This window comes from Caenorhabditis remanei, chromosome X, assembly GCF_010183535.1.
Source record: "Caenorhabditis remanei strain PX506 chromosome X, whole genome shotgun sequence".
In the NCBI taxonomy this organism is placed as follows: Eukaryota; Metazoa; Nematoda; class Chromadorea; order Rhabditida; family Rhabditidae; genus Caenorhabditis; species Caenorhabditis remanei.
In genome coordinates this window covers 9942658-9961267 of record NC_071333.1, presented here as the reverse complement: position 1 = coordinate 9961267, position 18610 = coordinate 9942658, and the positions used below count along the sequence as shown (strand labels likewise).

The window sequence follows — 18610 nt, the reverse complement described above, 5'->3', positions numbered from 1 at the left end:
GAAAAACCCGCGAGTGACACGGCAAAAATAGTGGAGTGATTCCGGAGAGTCAAAACAGCAACATGTGTTACTACCCAACGACGTATTTCACTGTGCGTATGTGAGTGTGTCTGTGTGTGTGCCGGTGTCAACCAACTCGGCGTTCTAAGACGTGATGAGAACCGAACAAGAGCGACATAGGTGATGGAGTAAATAGATTGGAGTCGCAGAGGCGATGAAGAGTAGTACAGTACGTCTAAGTCTCTGCAGGTCGTTCACTCTCTCATTTATTCAAAGACTACCATAATCTAACAAGGTCTGCCTGCCTATGCATAGAAGGATTGACAATAAAAAGAGGAAATGCGTTGGAATGCGCAGAATTGGAAGGAAATGGGGAGGAAAAGGCGGAGGTGGTATGTGATGTGATGTTTTATTTACATGTTATGCAAAAACAATCAACGCAAACTAATTAGAGAAGTGGAACAATGCAGGGAGGCGGGAGCGAAGAAATAGGCAACTTTTAATTCAACAAACAATATGTACAACATGCTTTTGTGTACAATGATGCATTTTGTTCTGACATGTGTAGTTGTGTTTTGGTGAGCTAAACGTTACTGACGTGATTTTTTTGCCTTTGAGAACGATTATTTGCGCAGTGCAAGTTCTAAGAAAGAACTAGACGTTAACTACATTAGAGCTTGGTAAAGAACAAAACGAATATTGCAGTGACAGAAAATATTCTGCCAATGGGGTTGGCAACTTCAATTCTTCACAAAATTAAACTTTTATTAAAGAGTCATCGTTCTCATCAACAAAATACAGAGTTTCAAAATCTATTGTACAAATACTCCAATGGCAAAAAAATCAGAAATTTTTTAGTTTGAGCAAATATGTTTGAATTGATCTGTTATGCAATAGTCATGAGATCAGAAACATTCAAAAACATCGTTAAATATGTGAATTTTGCAAAATGTATTTCATTGAACGAAGCTGAACTAAAGTGAAATGACCGTATTCTTATTTTATCGAGGAGTGTTATTCAAACAATTTACTGTCATCCACTTGGGCACAGAAAAGTAAGAGATAGTAGACATTGTTTTCTTAATCTCTGAGACCAACCCGAAAGGAAAGGATGTGCGAGATAAACACCGTTTACAATATAAAATTCTCATTTCATCTCTATCTCATCTACCGCCTGACACTATTTTGGGCCTATTCGATGAATTTGCATACTATGGGAGAAAGATTCGAGAAGTACGCATGAAGGTGTAGGAAAGAAAAACATGACGAACACCATCAAGAGAAGATCCAATCTTAATGTTTCTATCCACATCCGCCCTCGAAACTGTCCGAGTAGTGGGCAATTTGTTGCAAATTTATCGGGAACACCAACAAAAAGAGATTGGTTTCTGATGACGAAGAAAGTAGTGGGAGGATTTTGAATTGTCCGAAACGGATTGTCGCCTTTACAATAAAAAAGAGGATATAAAAACGATTAATGGAAGTTGGTGTTTGAGAAAAGTTGAAAAACAAAACACACTTGTTTTTACTTTGTCTGGAGGATGAAATTCAACTGTAATAAGCGAAAATATTGCACTTGGCGAGTGTTAAATTATTATGTATGTTTTTAGAATATCTAATAATTCGCAAGTATGATTTTAAATGCTGGTAAGAATTTAGGTTATATTTTCAAAAAACTAAATTTTATCTGAAAACTTGTTACTTCAACTTCAATAAACGTACTTACCATCTAAACTTGTATTATATTTCAGCTATTTCTCAGTTAAACATCAATATCTGTGTTATATTAGAAATGGCAATTTTGTGACAAATCGTCTGCAGACTACATACGGTTTCGCCGTAAAACATGAATTCGTCACTATCCCTTTGTTTTCAACCTTGACCAAGTTTAACATGCGTTAATCTTTATTGAAAGCTGATTATTCTGCCTTGTTCCGTATGTTTTGTTCAATGAGTCACACATTTCTTGTTGATTCGACCTTTCTGAACCGTCCGGAATAAGAAGAGCCCATTTTGTACTTCCGGCATCTTTGTGGAGGTATTGTGTATTTACTGTCTGCACAGTTCAAGTTTGTGTCTCCCAGTCGGCTCACTGTGTGCTGTGTCCTCCAGGAGGGTCAGACCTATTTTGGGATTGACCTGGTTATTGGTGGGCGTGCCCCGTAATTTGTCACACCAAACAAGCCTGAACGTAAATGTGCACGTCCAGGCGACCCTCTTGCAGCAAGTTGACCCACTCTTTCGATATTGTTCTGTTTGTGTATTGGGGGCAATGGTATCAATCGAAAACGAAAAGAATGAAGCGTGCGCAAGTCAAGAGACATCGTTAACCGTTCGGCATTCCCCTATTTGCACTCGTTCCCAAAAATTGTGTTTCATCATTTTCGTCACAACTTGACTGGATTTTGTCTATTGTGTTCTTTTGAATTGCACTTTTAAAAGGCACAAATCCTATATTTTTGTTTATTTTCATTTTCAAATTTTTTCTCCAGATTCGTGAAATTTCATGTTCAAAATTATTTTTTTAAATAATTCTTCAAATAATCCACCTCTCCATACCCCTCCGTTTGTTTGACTAGAACTTTTTAGTAAATCAAAACAACAAAAGAGGCACTGTAACCCACGCCTAATAACACCTTCCACTTGTTCATTTCCTGAAAGAAATGTATTTTCTGACAAAAGAATACATATCACACCCCACAAAAGTTCACACCCACTCTAAAAGTTGTCTTCTTTTCCTATTCCCCTGTTTCTCTTCAACTTTTCACATTTCCCGAAACCCATGTACATGTGAAATGCTGTCTTTGGACTCCTCAAGAGGATGAGTCTTGATTTTTGAGTTTTCGTGTCAGAGCGTGCCTTTAAAAGTTCGTGTGCTCTGGACTCTAAGGTCAGGCACTTCTTCTGTGGTTCCGAGTGAGAAATGTTTATATATTTTAGTATCCTCTCTGAATTGTTGATATTTTCTATCAACAGAAAAAAGAATGAATTATTCGATTCATTCTCTGCTTCCACCTCTAACTCTTCACGTCTACAGCTAAACCCATTGGTTTTCCTTTTCTATTTTCTTCTCGTTTTTTCATTCTGAGCCAGCTCAAATTAATTGGAATGTTTGCCAATTGAAAGGTTTAGAGGGTTTCTATTCCGGCAAAATAATCAATTCCGGTTCTTGACCGATTTGACATCCCGACTGCCCTCCTCCTCCTTCCTTTTCCTTTTTCCCGCAAATATCGAATGCATACAAATTGTTATGGGATATGTTATGAAAGTCGCAAGTTTTTTTGAGTTCTTAGTGCCGTCATGCCCTTTTTCTCACTTTTCAACAACCCCCTTTCCTTTCCCTCATTTCTGTTTAATCCTGTCTTTCTCTGTGGTTTTCCCTCCGTTTTTTTTGCATTTATTTCTCAGTCGAGAAAAGGAAATGGAAACAAAACGTGTTGTTACGGTTTGATCTTCTATGTCCATTTGCATTGATCGTTCTATGACCCTCATATCTCTTTTCAAGATGCAATTCTTTTTTTGTCAGATGACGAAGATGAACCTGACGTTGTAAAGTTCAACGATATTCTATCACTCCTCCTCCCATTACTTATTATTTCCACTAATACGTCTTTTCATGTATAGTAGAGAGAAAACGTTTGTCCTTTTCCTTCAAAACAATAAGAATGTAATCGATGTGTGTGGTGGTTAGGGTTTTCAACTTTATAATTATGTATGTGAATTTTCCGTATCCTACAACCCCAATTTTTGTGAGATTCGCTAATTATCTTTCTGAATAAGATGTACTTGAATTCAATTTGTTAGAATGAACTGTTATCAGTGAAACTTCTTTAGTTCTCTATCTTTTACTATTTTCATTCTTATCCCTTTTCTGACTAGTTCCACCTTCAATATATTCACTGATCCGTTTCACTTTTCCCTATTCCAATTCACAGTTCTTTCTTCATTCTCTTCATCTATCCTATCCACTTGTGTTTTTGTTTGCACTGTTCCAGTTGTCCAACCATGTTTGTTAACAAAGTGCCTGCGGTTGGTGCCCCGTTAAATTCAAATATATTCAAATCAGCCTTTTTTGCGGCTTCCCGCCTTGCCCTTACATATAAATGTGACGTAAAAAGTAAATCTCAGTACCAACAATCACGTTGGCAGACAAACGGAATCTCTGATCGCTTGTTAAAAAAGAAAACAACGTGCTTTGTTATTTTGTGTACTTGAATTCCAGCATCTTTGTTTTTTATCTCGGGGGAACACTTCCGGCGAACCCTCACCTCCGTGTCAAATGACTTCATTTTATCTTTTTTTCTTCTTGATGTTATTTTCAGATGTTCCTGCTTCTCCTTTTAACAACACCCGTGTGGGCGGATATAGCCACATACGGATATCATCCCAAAGGTGCGAATCCAACATTGTACTCCCCTGAAGACAGGTATATTGATATCTAATTAAGAAAAATTTGAAAAGAAAAACGCTTTAGTGTTCTTCAACTCGATGAGGTTACATTCAATGATACAATTTTTGGATCACAGTCTGGTGATGCAGGATATCTTGTGGAGGTAATAATTATTTAACTAACCAATGCCTATACTTGTAATTCAGTTCTATTCTGACTGGTGTGGCCATTGTCGAGCATTTGCTCCAACCTACAAAAATCTCGCAAAAGATGTCGATGGCTGGCAGAATATTGTCAAAATCGCTGCGATCAACTGTGCAGATCCGGTCAATGAGCACGTGTGCCGATCAAATGGTGTCCGATTCTTCCCATTGATCAAGGTAATTTGATATGTCGTGTGGTCCAATAACAACTTTGTTTAGTATTTCCCACGTGACTCTATCAACTCCACAGAGGGATCTCAAATTAAACCATACTCAACTGTTTCTGAGATGAGAGGGCAACTAACGAAAGCTGTTATGGATGATTATGCATTGAATCGTTATAAGGAATGGCCAACATTCGATTTCCTGAAGGAGTAAGGATAAATATATTTGGTTTCAGTAAGAACGCAAGTGTTTTTGTAGCGTTGTCACGTATGGAGAATTGTGGAACGAGTCATCGTCTTCTGCCAACCACATTGCTATAATTTTTGAAACCAACCAAGCTAGTCTTACTGGTGCTCAGGTAGACCTTAACTATATGACATTGCTCATATACAATTTTAGTTACTGCTTGATCTCAGTGCTAACCGTGACCGTCTTGTTGCTCGTCGATGCTTGAAGAGTCACCCACTTGCAGAGGCTCTGAAAATTACTGACTTCCCATCTCTGGCAATTTTCAAACGAGGAGAACGAAAACCAGTTCTAATTGCTGAGTGAGGCGCATTAAATTTTGCAGAAAACAGACACATATTTTTCAGACTCCGTCGCCTTCTTCTCCGCGAGATTGACCAATTCCTGGGAAAACCATCTGACAATCATCTCCAAACGATTCATTTCAGCAGTAGAAAGAACAAGACTGTTGACTGCAATAGCAACCCAGAATTGTGAGCATATTTCAGTAATAGCCTCGAGAATGTTTAAAATTTCAGGTGTAAACCAAACTACTATGTGTCGGAAGTGGATATGCTTAAAGCAATGCGTTATGCACTTTTCCGTGAATCTGCTAGAACTGGAGCCCCACTTCAAGCTGCTAATCTTTCTGCTCTTTACGAGTTTACTTCCCTATTGGCGGATAACTTCCCAACAACAACCATCGAAGGAAGCGACGACAATTCGGTATGAGCTTACAGGGTTGTCTGAAATTAGAATAAGAATATGTTTTTAGACTGTTCTTCACCTTGACAGATCTAGCCGTGCTGTTCGCGTGTTTTCAAGACTCCGTGACTACATAGCTGAAAAGGGATTGGAAGCACCAATCAGTGTTGAAGACTGGCAGAAAGAGTTCCTCGCAGCAGAAGAGGAGGCTGGACACCCATTCCCATTGAACACTAACTGGGATCACTGTGCTGGATCATCAACTCAGTACAGAGGATACACTTGTGGATTGTGGACTACTTTCCATGCATTGACTGTTTCTGCATTTAAGAACTGGCAAGCTAAGACCAATGGTACGTTCAGAAATCTGATAGTTAAACAAAATTTCTATCGTTAAGATGTGACACTCCCACTCCCACCACTCCAATCTATCCGTGACTGGGTTGGATCATTCTTCGGATGCAATCATTGCAGAGATCATTTCTTGAAAATGACAACTGATACATTCAAGATGGAAGCAAATGTAAGTCAATGAAGAGTTTATTGCAAAACAATACTTTTTCAGGTTCGTCGTCCGGAAGATGTTTATTTGTACCTGTGGAAAGCTCACAACAAAGTTAACGCGAGACTTCATGGAAGAGAGACCGAAGATCCAAAGTTCCCGAAATACCAATTCCCAGCCAAATTCTTATGTCCTGACTGCAATACTAAAGGATTCTTGAACGAAGACGATACTCAACCCTTCCTAATTGATTATTACTCTAGAATCCGACCATTTAGCAACTCTACTCTTATCAAATCGTAGAATCCATCACCCCTCTCCACCCCCATTCCGTTCTCAAATTGGCTACCTTTCATCTCCAGTATAACATATTCCAGGAGTATTCTCCACATAGACAAAAGACGTCCTTCTTGAAAACTTCAATTTTGAACATTTTGAAATATGCATTTATCATCTTGCCATAACTATTTATTCCAGAATAAACGCATTTCTATCTAAAATTTTATAAATTTATTCTCTGTTTGCATTTGAAAAAATGTGAAGAAAACTTGAAGATGGTGATAAGAGAGAAGCCGGCATCAGGGCGTTTTCACGTCTTTTTTATGTGTGTGTACTCACTGAATGTATCGACATACTTTTCTTAAAAAAGAGTCACAAATTTTTTGAGACATTGAATTTAGGAAATTTAGGTTTTCTTCTGTTATAGGAAAAATAGGTGGCTCGAAGGATTAAAAAGATAAAAGAAATCAATTTACAGTTTTCAACAACTTTCGCTTTTTTCACGTTTCAGTTAAAAGTGACATATGATGGTTATTTTTTGTGTCTAAAAATTTCCTCGTAGTATGATTCTGTTTTTCCATGACAAAAACACTTTTGATGTTATTGATATCTGGAGTTCAACAAAATCATTTCTCTGTTAAACCGTTGTCTTTTCAAAGTTTGACTGGTCCGAAATGACAAAAATATCGAGCAAATACGTTTCCCACTGTGGAGGTCGTCATCCATCGAGCTATTTTCGTCATTTGTCCGATAGGCTCTTTTCTTGCCGTCTTGGTTTTTCACTCTCTGCGCGGTTTTCCAAGCTGTCCGGAAAGCCGTGGATGAGTGAGCAACTGAGGTGTGGACACGCAGACAATCCGCATGATGTCTGTATTGCAATGACCGGCTTCCGTTTTCGTCGTTGCTCTGCGCAATGCGTTCGATCTGACGAAATTTTATGGTTTTCAAGAAATTGAAATCTGGATTCTTGATTGACACAGAAATTGATTTATGCGTTTGTCCTTTTTTACAGAGTACCGGATGTTCTAGTTTAATGTGATATTTTGAAATTTTGCTTTTATAACTTCTTCGGTTGTTAAAAATATTAATTTTGTTGTTTCATTTCATTTCATTAAAAATATTCTAAGCTCTAGAATCTAACAATCAAATTTGGAAACGAACGGTCCACAGAAATGGCATCAATTCTGTACAACTAGCTCACTGGCATTTCTGGTAGATCATTATTCTCGTTTTCAATTAAAATCTTTTTACCTACCTGAGTTCTCATCTTCCAGAAAATTCATTTAGCCCTAGGTCTTCTTAATCGGGCAAACAATAATAATAAATAGCCATATCCGATTACCTATCCAATTACTCTTCCGACTACAGCCAAAGCCTTCAACTACATTCGCTTCCACCCCCACTTTCTCTTCTCCACTTCATGATCGATCATCTTGTTGCTTTTTGTTAAAATCCAGCGCCAGCCGAGTGCACAAAGCCGCGCACCGGTGTCGAAACAATGGATCGGCTAGCTCTTCCCCTTCCCAATCGTTGTCTTTTGGCCTCCGTAGTGTCCACTTATGGCGCTAAACAACTGTTTTCGCTTCTTCTTCTTGCTAAACAATATTTGTCTCTTCCTCCCACTCTTCATCAATGTTTTCACTTTTTTCTTCAAGAACTCAAGTGGAGATAACACGTTTTTTAGAAGGATCGTTATGTCATACCTTTCTTTCGTCTAGACCTGGAATGCGGAGAATCGTCACACCGTTTTTTCTTACATTAGTGCTCCGTAAAGAAGGTCTTGCTTTTTTCGATTTTTTCTTTAATCATTAGAGTTAATCATTAGAGTTAAACTGTTGATAATACTCTTCATGCAAAATTTCAGTTTATTTTTTCAGTATTTGTATTAGCTCTGACAAATGGAGAGTCTTAACAGAACTACCTCAAAACTCTTAACAGAAACATCTTCCTTCCTATTTAATATATTCTCAAGAAAAATGATTTTCTCATTCTTTACTAATTTACAGTACATTCAAATGTATCTATAATGCTGACAGCTGAAGTTACAACTTATTCATTAAGTGTCATACGAGTGCCTTCTCTATTGAATTCAATTGCATTCTTACATGATTTCCCTTCATTCACTCTCAGATCACTTTCATTCGATCATCTCATTTTCCATCAAAAACCAATCCCATCCTGATCATCATTCCATTCCTGATAGCTGAAGAATGCCGAAGATGAGAAAAGTCGCTGGGATGTAATTTGCATCGAAACAAGTAGTCGTTCGGTTTGTCTTGTAAGCGACTCATATTGGGATACAAGTTGTTATTCGTACAAGCTTATCTCAATTCTTTGAATGACCTCAATTTCGACTGACCGTCTACATAAGAAATGCAAATATTTGTTGTTTATTTCATCTCCTTCCACTCTTTGTTCTTTTTTTCTCTTGATCATTCAGTTTTGGCTCCTGTTCGTTATACTAAAAACGTATAATCCTTTTTTAGACAGTTCATGAATATGTCCATTTTTATTTTTTTTTAAAGTTAGTCTGACATAAGTTCATTTAAAATTTCTAAAATATTAAATCCTCAAATAGTCCCTCTTATTGTTTCATTAAGTTTCATTGATAAACAGTGAATCTGACTAATTTGAATTTTATTCAATTCACTGTGAAGATGACCTCATTCATTTGGAAGACGATAGAAACAAGAAGGAGAAAATAGTAGTGGCTAGTTAATGTGACCGAAGACAATTGCGGCCGGAGGAGCGGCGGTTGGAAACAGTACGGAAGATGACGGAGAGATAGTCCGCGCATTTCGGATTAACCGTGGTCAAATATCACAGTGTTTCTCTTGCCACTCTCTCTCTATGTCTCTTGGACTCATCACTTGCAGACCAGGGGCCCCTCAATACATTGGTCAACAAATGAATGTGTAAGAGAGAAAGAAAACGAACAGAGACAACCTCCGGCGTCTTTATTCGGAAAACCGAACGTTTGCGGGTTTCTGTGTACTTTCGGCTTATTGAACCTATGCATATTTTGTGTTCCAACTCGAGCTCATGACTTTTGACAATACCCGACTTTTGTTTTGTTTTGCTTGTATTACATATGGATCAGAAGGTCATCCTTTGCATTATCCAACTTTGATCATTTCTAGAATGTACCATAATTTTCATGTCTGTTTCCGCCATATGTTCGTTTACTCTACTATTTTCAATGTCAAATTCAAATGACACTATTCTGATCTTCACTTATAATCTACTTCATGTTTACTGGACCATATTTGAATTTTTCTTTACTGTACCACGGTCCCCATTTTTTAAATATCATCTTTCCACAGGTTCCCCTCAGAAATTATTACTTTTCTTTTTTATGATAATTCTTCAAATTCTTCTCTTCTTGTACTCATCTTCTGATCAGTCCAGTATTTTTTTTTCAGAAATCATCATATTCGATTCTCAATGAGTGTGCACCTGTGAAATAACAATGGTATTAGTAAGCAAGGTAACCGATTACTATTTATTCAGCTGTTTGTGTTACGTAACTTGTTTTTTCAGGGTGATTTCATCTGGATTGAGCCTGGAAAGGCCGAGGGTTCGATCCCGATCGGAGCCCGTGTCATCGATCAGGACCATGGTCGCTTGAAAGTAATTGATGATCTTGGAAACGTATGTTTTGAATGTTTCGAACATTTTGAGTGATACTAACCGTCGGGTCTTGACCTCAATTCGTTTCTTACTTTCGCTTCACTGCGGGGGCAACCATCTCTCGTTAACATGTTATCACGCGTCTGATAAGTTCCGATATCCTGTTGCAACTTTTGAGAGGATTGGAATGAAGGAACAAAAGTACATTTCATTTCAGGAACAATGGCTATCGGCGGATCGACGAGTGAGATTGATGCATCCCACATCAGTACAAGGTGTAGAAGATATGTGTCAACTGGGGGATTTTCATGAGAGTGCAATTCTCAGGAATTTGTTTGTCAGATACAGAGAAAAACTGATCTATGTTAGTTCTGATAAGGTGTGAATGGCAGTGAGCCTAAAATTTTCAGGCGTACACTGGATCCATTCTGATTGCTGTGAATCCATATATGGATATTGCAATCTACACAGCTGACGAAATCCGTATGTACAAAAGAAAACGAATTGGAGAACTCCCACCTCACATTTTTGCAATTGCTGACAATGCATATACAAATATGAGAAGAGAAAGAAAGAACCAATCAGTCATCATTAGGTAACAGTATTCATCTCGAATTGATTAATGCGTTAAACTGAATATTTTTCAGTGGTGAATCGGGTGCCGGAAAGACAGAATCCACAAAACTTGTCCTCCAGTTTTTGGCAACAATTAGTGGACAACATAGTTGGATTGAACAACAAGTCCTTGAAGCAAATCCAGTTCTTGAGGCATTTGGTAATGCGAAGACAATCCGCAATGATAACTCGTCTCGCTTTGGGAAGTACATAGATGTACATTTCAATGAAAGTGGATCTATCGAGGGTTTGTAATTGGTGATGGTGGATGTCTCATTAAAATAGAAATTCAGGAGCCAAGATTGAGCAATATCTACTGGAAAAGTCAAGAATTGTCACACAATCAGAAAATGAAAGAAACTATCACATTTTCTATTGCCTGTTGGCTGGTTTATCCAAAGACGAAAAAGCAGAACTAGAGTTGGGAACTGCTGCGGACTACTACTACTTGATCCAAGTGAGAGTTTTAGTTTTTTTGTTTGTTATCAAGCTATTGTATTTCAGGGAAAAACACTAACTGCAGAGGGACGTGATGATGCTGCTGATTTGGCTGAAATCCGTTCTGCAATGCGAGTTTTGATGATTAATGAACAGGAGATCGGAAGTATATTCAAACTCTTGGCAGCACTTCTTCATATTGGAAACATCAGATTCCGACAGAATACAACTGATAATATGGAGTCCGTTGATGTCGCAGATCCGTCAACACTTGTTCGAATCGCGAAACTCTTACATTTGCATGAACAGAATCTTCTTGATGCAATCACTACAAAGAGTCTGGTGACACGCGAAGAACGCGTCATTTCTAGATTGAATGGCCAACAAGCGATTGATGCAAGAGATGCCCTTGCAAAGGCAATTTACGGGAAACTGTTCATTCACATCGTTAGAAGAGTGAACGATGCTATTTACAAGTGAGCGACAAGATTCTAAGCCCAGAAACAAGCAATGATTTATGATTTTCAGGCCATCACAGTCAAAACGAACTTCAATTGGGATTCTTGATATTTTTGGATTTGAGAACTTTGAAAGCAATAGTTTTGAACAACTCTGCATCAACTTTGCCAATGAGACACTCCAACAATTTTTTGTCCAGCACGTCTTCAAAATGGAGCAGAAAGAGTATGATGAGGTAAGCAGACTGGGTGAACGCTTGTCACAGAGATGTTTTTGTTTCAGGAAAACATCAACTGGCGTCATATCAAATTTGTCGATAACCAGGCTACAGTTGATCTGATTGCTCAGAGGCCGCTGAACATCTTGTCACTTATTGACGAAGAAAGTATTTTCCCAAAAGGAACCGACAAAACAATGTTGCTAAAACTTCATTCCACTCATGGTAGAAATGAATTATATTTGCAACCGAAGTCAGAGCTTCAACGGGCTTTCGGAGTGACGCACTTTGCTGGAAACGTGTTCTATAACACACGTGGTTTTCTCGAAAAGAACCGTGATTCATTCTCGGGAGATCTATCTGCACTTATTTCATCTTCGAAAATGCCATTCTTGGCTAGACTGTTTGATGACATCGAATATGATACTGGTACAAGGTAAATTATTATACCGAGTAAAACTCAATCATTCATGACATTTTCAGAAAAAAGGTTACTGTTGGAAACCAGTTCCGTCGATCGTTAGAGCAACTGATGGTCCAACTGACTCAAACTCATCCGTTCTTCATCAGATGTATCAAACCAAATGAGTTGAAGAGAGCGTTGGTTATGGATAGAGACCTGGTATTGAGACAACTTCGTTACTCTGGAATGATGGAGACTATCAAAATCAGAAGAAGTGGTTATCCAATTCGACATGACTACTATCCATTTGTTTTCCGTTACCGCGTACTTGTTCCCAGTATTCGTGGTCCTGCAAATCGGATTGATCTACATGATGCTGCTAAAAAGATCTGCCACAAAGTCCTCGGAACAAATGCTGATTACCAACTCGGAAAAACAAAAGTTTTCTTGAAAGACAAACATGATTTGGTTCTGGAACAGGAATACTACAGAATTCTGAAAGACAAAGCAGTCATCATTCAGAAGAACGTAAGAAGATGGTTGGTCAGAAAAGATTTCGAGAAACAGCGGCAAGCTGCAGTAACGATTCAAACCGCCTGGAGAGGTTATGACCAGAGAAAAAGATATCGACAGATTATTTCCGGATTTTCACGTCTTCAGGCTGTTCTCCGTTCAAGACAGTTGGTGTCACATTATCAATCTTTACGCAAAACAATCATTCAATTCCAAGTTAGTAAAATATCAGAACTTTTAAGAAGCAATTTTTTTTAGGCTGTCTGCCGTGGAACACTTCTACGTCGACAAGTTGGAGAAATGAGAAGACGTGGAGAAAAAGCACCGCTTACTGAGATATCTTCAACTGCTTCAGTTATTTCTGATACCCACGAGGAAGAGCTGGTAAGTAAAATTTATATAGTTGTCTTTTTTCTTATCGTTACAGTTTTTTGTAACAAAAATAAATAAATAAGCGTTTTCCAAATTTTTTAATCAATTCATTATATAATCAATTAAGTTCGAACTATTGAATGGAAGGAACTCGAAGGTAATGTTGAGAATGTTGTGTTGGTTGCGTGAAATCTGTGGTCGTTATAGTCTCTTCTCTATTTCATATTTTCTTCGGGAAACGGATCGATTTACTGAACTATCAGATTATTTTTTCAGGTTGGGCATTTGTTTGACTTCTTGCCATCTGACGGAAAAGATTCTGGAAATGAAAATGACAGTACTGATAGTAGCAGATGTGGATCTTATTCGAAACTCCATGTGAGTGTATAATTCTAACAGATTGATATCAACATTTGATTTCAGCCGTCGCCTGTCATGCCATCAACGAATATTCCACGTATCGACTCCTTCATTGATGAAGACCTTAGCAAATTTCAATTCGGAAAGTATGCAGCTACATTCTTCCAAGCTCAAGCCACTGCCACGCATATCAAGAAACCTATCAAGACTGCACTTCTCTCACATACCGAACCAAGTGCTCAACTTGCAGCGTTAGCCTCGTGGACAACTATTCTTCGTTTTATGGGAGACTTGCCAGATGTCAAGCCAGGTTCAACTAATGGATCTGAAATATATGTGAGTAAACTTTCGAAATAAAATTTCATTGGTGTAAAACTTTTAGGATAAAACGCCTGTGATGAGCCGATTATATGCTACTCTTGGGAAGAAATTCAGTTCTCGAGATGTGGAAGAAGCATTGCTATCCAGTGAATACGGAGGAACAAAGACTCTGAAAAAGGGAATGGGAAAGAAGTTGATCAGTATGACATTGAAGCGAAAAGGAAAGATTGGTGGTTCTGACACTTCATCTATTTCTTCTGATAGTGCGTACTCTGGATTCAATGCAATGTTGGAAAATAAGCCAATGACCAGTTTGGACAAATTACATTATATCATTGGATTGGGTATTTTAAGAGAAGATATGAGGTTTGTTTGGATGTTATGAGGGACCAGCTTATTCTCAAAATTAATTGATTACAGAGATGAAATATACTGTCAGTTGTGCAAGCAATTGAGTAACAATCCATCAAAACTGTCAGCAGCTAGAGGATGGATTCTTTTGTCTCTATGCGTAGGATGCTTTGCTCCAAGTGAGAGATTCATCAAGTATCTTTTCTGTTTTATCCGTGAAAGAGGACCTGCTGGAACGGGTTACTCTACATATATTGAAGATAGGCTCAGAAGAACACAAGTGAATGGAACTAGACACCAACCACCGAGTTATGTGGAGTTACAAGCCAACAAATCACAGAAGCCAGTAGTTTTGGCAGTCACTTTCATGGATGGAAGTGTCAAAACACTCTGCGCTGATTCTGCAACAACAGCTTCCGAACTGTGCAAGCAACTTGCAGAGAAAGTTGGTCTCACAAATTCGTTTGGTTTCAGTTTATACATTGCACTTTTCGACAAAGTTAGTTTTTGGTCAAAGTACTCAGAATAATTTTGATATTCGCAGGTATCTTCTCTCGGAAGTGGTACTGATCACGTGATGGATGCCATCTCTCAATGTGAACAATACGCGAAGGAGCAAGGAAGACAAGAAAGAAATGCTCCATGGAGGCTTTTCTTCAGAAAGGAAATTTTCAGTCCTTGGCATGATCCAAAGTAAGAATTTTTTGAATTCTTGAAATAATATCAAAATGATTTCAGAGATGACCCAGTCAGTACTAATCTGATCTACCAGCAAGTTATCAGAGGAATCAAGTATGGCGAGTATAGATGTGACAAAGATGAAGAGCTTGCTGCAATTTGTGCACAACAATATTATATTGATGAGGGGGTGATGGATGTGAATAAACTTGAGAATAATCTCGCTTCATATCTTCCTGATCTTGAGATAGCGGGTAAAGATATGGCACTTGAGAAATGGACGCAGACAATCATGCATCAGTATAGAAAGGTACCCTCATGAATCATCGCACAGTGTTCACCTTTTCATCCGTTTTTTCAGAAGTTCACTGGACGTCTTCCATCCCAAATTGAAGTCAAAGAAGATGTTGTGTCTATTGCAAAGACCAAGTGGCCTCTCCTGTTCTCCAGGTTCTATGAAGCACTGAAATTCGCTGGACCACCTCTTCCAAAGAATGAAGTTATTATTGCTGTAAACTGGACTGGTGTTTATGTAGTTGATGACAGAGAACATGTTATGCTTGAATTCAGTTTCCCGGAAATTTCAACTGCCTATTACGGAAAGTGAGTGCATTTAGTGTGTTATTGAAAAACATGGAAAATGCTTCTTCAGGGGAAAACGAAGTACAACAGACACTTGCACAATTCGGTCTGTGGTAGGAGACGAGTATACATTCCAATCCCCGAACGCTGATGATATCACTAATCTGATAGTCTTGTTCTTAGAGGGTCTGAAGAAGCGAAGTAGATATCTTGTTGCAGTGAAGTCACAGAAAGGAGACGGTTCGTTACTTGTTTCCTTTTTTCAGTAGACTTCAAATTCCATTTTTACAGAGAAAAACAACTTCCTTGAATTCGAAAAGGGAGATCTTCTCATCCTGGTCAATGAATTCACCGGAAACACATTGCTCACTGAGAGTGTCGTGAAAGGAGAGAATTCCAGAACATGCTTGTTTGGTCTAATCCGTGCTGAAAATGTTTATGTTCTACCAACCCTTGTGAAGCCATCCAAAAACACATTGGTATAAATAACTATATGATTCTATATTTAATCAAGTATATATTTATAGCAAATATTCCCGAAAGATATGGATATGAGCCTCGATCTTTTTAACAACAACAAACAGTTCAATGTTATTGACTATAATGCGGAACCATTCACACTTGAAAACTTTGCAGAAGAAAATTTCAAGTGAGGTACTAATTCTATAACATGTTTCAAGTTTCCAATTTTAGTTCACAAGTGAAAAGGGTTGGATCACAAATCTCCTTGATGACACTGAGAAAGAAAGAATCACAAATCGAGAGTTGGAGATTTTCAAGAGATCACATTGAACATCCACTTCTCAAAAAACTGAATGGCAGAGATGATGCTTGTCGTGGAGCAGTGGAAATATTCGCAGCAATCATGAAGTATATGGGAGATGAACCATCAAAAAGAAGTCGCCTTGGAACTCACTTGACTGATCATATTTTCAAACTTCCAATTTCAATGGAAGCTTTAAGGGATGAACTTTACTGTCAACTTGTAAAGCAGTTAACATTGAATCCTTCGATTATGTCCGAAGAGCGAGGATGGGAACTTTTATGGATGGCCACCGGATTGTTTGCCCCAAGTGCTGCATTGGCCAAAGAAATAAGTCATTTCCTGAAGTCAAGACCTCATCCAATTGCATTGGACTGTCAGAACCGTATGCAGAAACTTGCCAAGTGAGTAGAAATTTGAAGAACTCAAATAAACATTCTAATTTTGCAGGGGCGGAAGTAGAAAGTATCCACCACATCTTGTCGAAGTTGAAGCTATTCAACATAAGACAACACAAATATTCCATAAGGTAAACGCTTTGTTGTGAATTTTTCGACCGATCAGTTTTAAACTTCCAGGTGTTCTTCCCGGACAGCACGGATGAAGCTATAGAAGTGGACTCTGCTACGAGAGCCCGCGACTTCTGTCACAAGATTGGATATCGGCTCGGTTTGAAGTCATCAGATGGGTTCAGTCTGTTTGTCAAAATAAAGGACAAAGTACTGGCTGTTCCGGAAACAGAGTTCTTCTTCGATTATGTCCGATCACTGTCTGATTGGGTTCACACGAACCATGCTATGCAGAAAGATGCTACTATGATCCCGATAAATTATCAAGTGTACTTTATGAGGAAGCTTTGGTACAACTTTGTTCCAGGAGCCGATCCACAAGCAGATATTATTTTCCATTATCATCAGGTATGTTGGTGCTATAGCTAATGTTCACAAAAAATCTGTTTTAGGAATCCCAAAAATACTTGCTTGGTTATCATAAAACTACTAAAAATGACGTTATCGAATTGGCAGCTCTCATCCTGCGAGCCATGACAAAGGACTCTAAAAATGCTCCAATTGCTCAAATCCCTCAACTACTTGATGACATAGTTCCGAAAGATTCACTCAAAATGTATTCTGCAAGTGAATGGAGAAAAACAATCGGAAACGCATATGCCAGAGTAGAACATTTGAAGTCTGACCAAGCGAAGATAGAATTCTTGAATTATATTTGTCGCTGGCCGACATTTGGATCCGCTTTCTTCCCAGTCTCTCAGTACTCTGACTTGAGTCTTCCAGATAGACTTTTGCTTGCCATCAATCAAACTGGAGTGAACATTTATCACTTGGATACTAAGAATCTGCTTGTTCAGGTAAGATGATTCAGAGAGTCGTGTGACTGAAAACTAGTTTTCAGTATCCATTCAATGTGATCTGTAACTGGACCAGTGGAAACACGTATTTCAACATGACGGTTGGAAATATGTTGAAGGGTAATGAAGGAAAGAAACTCCTTTTGGATACTACTGTGGTACGTTGATTTTTTAATATACTTTCAAGATAATAAATTCTTATGTATTTTTTTTCAGGGTTACAAAATGGACGATTTGCTCACCTCATATATATCTCTTCTGATATCAAACCAAAATAATCATCCCTCTAAACATAGGGAGGTGGCACTATAGATTCTATACATTTCATTTGTACTACCGATAAAAAACGTGTCAATCTCCAAAAACTGAATATATTGTCTTTTTCCCAAATGCTGGTTCTCTTGCTCATTTCCCCCATTTTTTTTTCTGAAAAATATTTTATAACTATATTTTCATGTCTGTATTTACTCCAATTTTGTTATTCGCATTTTCCAAAGTATTTTCCACTTGTTCACAAAACCATGTTGTGTATGTAACTCCTCCTACTGTATTAATGACACTATTTCTTGTGATTCCAGTTAATTATTTTGATAAATCATTCATACAAATGTCAAAGAACTGGGATTTTTTGGAAAATGGGAAAATTACAGATTTCTAGTACAATGAAAACTGAAATAGAGAACCGGAAGAAAAAAATGGGAAATCACGATTTTTACAAAAGATGTGAGAAGGAACTAATAAATTAGGGTGAGCACAACACTAGCAATGAAATTACTTTTTTTGTTGTTTTTGGATTTTTTTTTGAAATTTTTTTGGTTGTTTGGTTCCGATGAACAAAATAATATTTTAACTACAAAAAACGGACCACAAGGAGCAAAGAAGCAGAATGAGACAAGATAAAAAATATACATCAATTGGTTTTCAGACCGATGGGTCACTGTCAAGATTAATGAGAAAAGAACAAGATCGCTTCAAGTTAAAGCAAGAAGGTTTGAAAAATTCCAGAACTCGTGGAATGATTTTGTTGGGAGAAGTGCAATGAAAAATGATGAAAAAGTGAAAAATTCATGAAA

General features: G+C 37.9%; 2 protein-coding genes across 2 annotated transcripts; both read left to right on the top strand.

Annotated features, from left to right (window-relative positions):
- Positions 1-4322: 4322 nt before the first annotated feature.
- On the top strand, positions 4323-6493 carry GCK72_023931 (uncharacterized protein; the record flags this gene model as incomplete). The annotated part of the gene is made up of 11 exons (XM_053735629.1): positions 4323-4426; positions 4475-4553; positions 4597-4770; positions 4813-4967; positions 5017-5116; positions 5215-5306; positions 5352-5477; positions 5523-5709; positions 5759-6041; positions 6087-6211; positions 6254-6493. 11 exons carry the CDS (start codon positions 4323-4325, stop codon positions 6491-6493), a joined length of 1665 nt encoding a protein of 554 aa, XP_053579195.1.
- A 3445-nt stretch (positions 6494-9938) lies between these two features.
- On the top strand, positions 9939-17849 carry GCK72_023930 (uncharacterized protein; the record flags this gene model as incomplete). The annotated part of the gene is made up of 27 exons (XM_003092728.2): positions 9939-9956; positions 10010-10120; positions 10317-10463; positions 10510-10694; positions 10747-10961; positions 11008-11171; positions 11219-11628; positions 11681-11846; positions 11894-12264; positions 12312-12960; positions 13003-13128; positions 13393-13494; positions 13540-13812; positions 13859-14163; positions 14218-14647; positions 14693-14841; positions 14887-15136; positions 15188-15429; positions 15479-15648; positions 15700-15887; positions 15936-16057; positions 16102-16575; positions 16622-16700; positions 16750-17088; positions 17133-17537; positions 17582-17695; positions 17754-17849. 27 exons carry the CDS (start codon positions 9939-9941, stop codon positions 17847-17849), a joined length of 6300 nt encoding a protein of 2099 aa, XP_003092776.2.
- Positions 17850-18610: the final 761 nt, after the last annotated feature.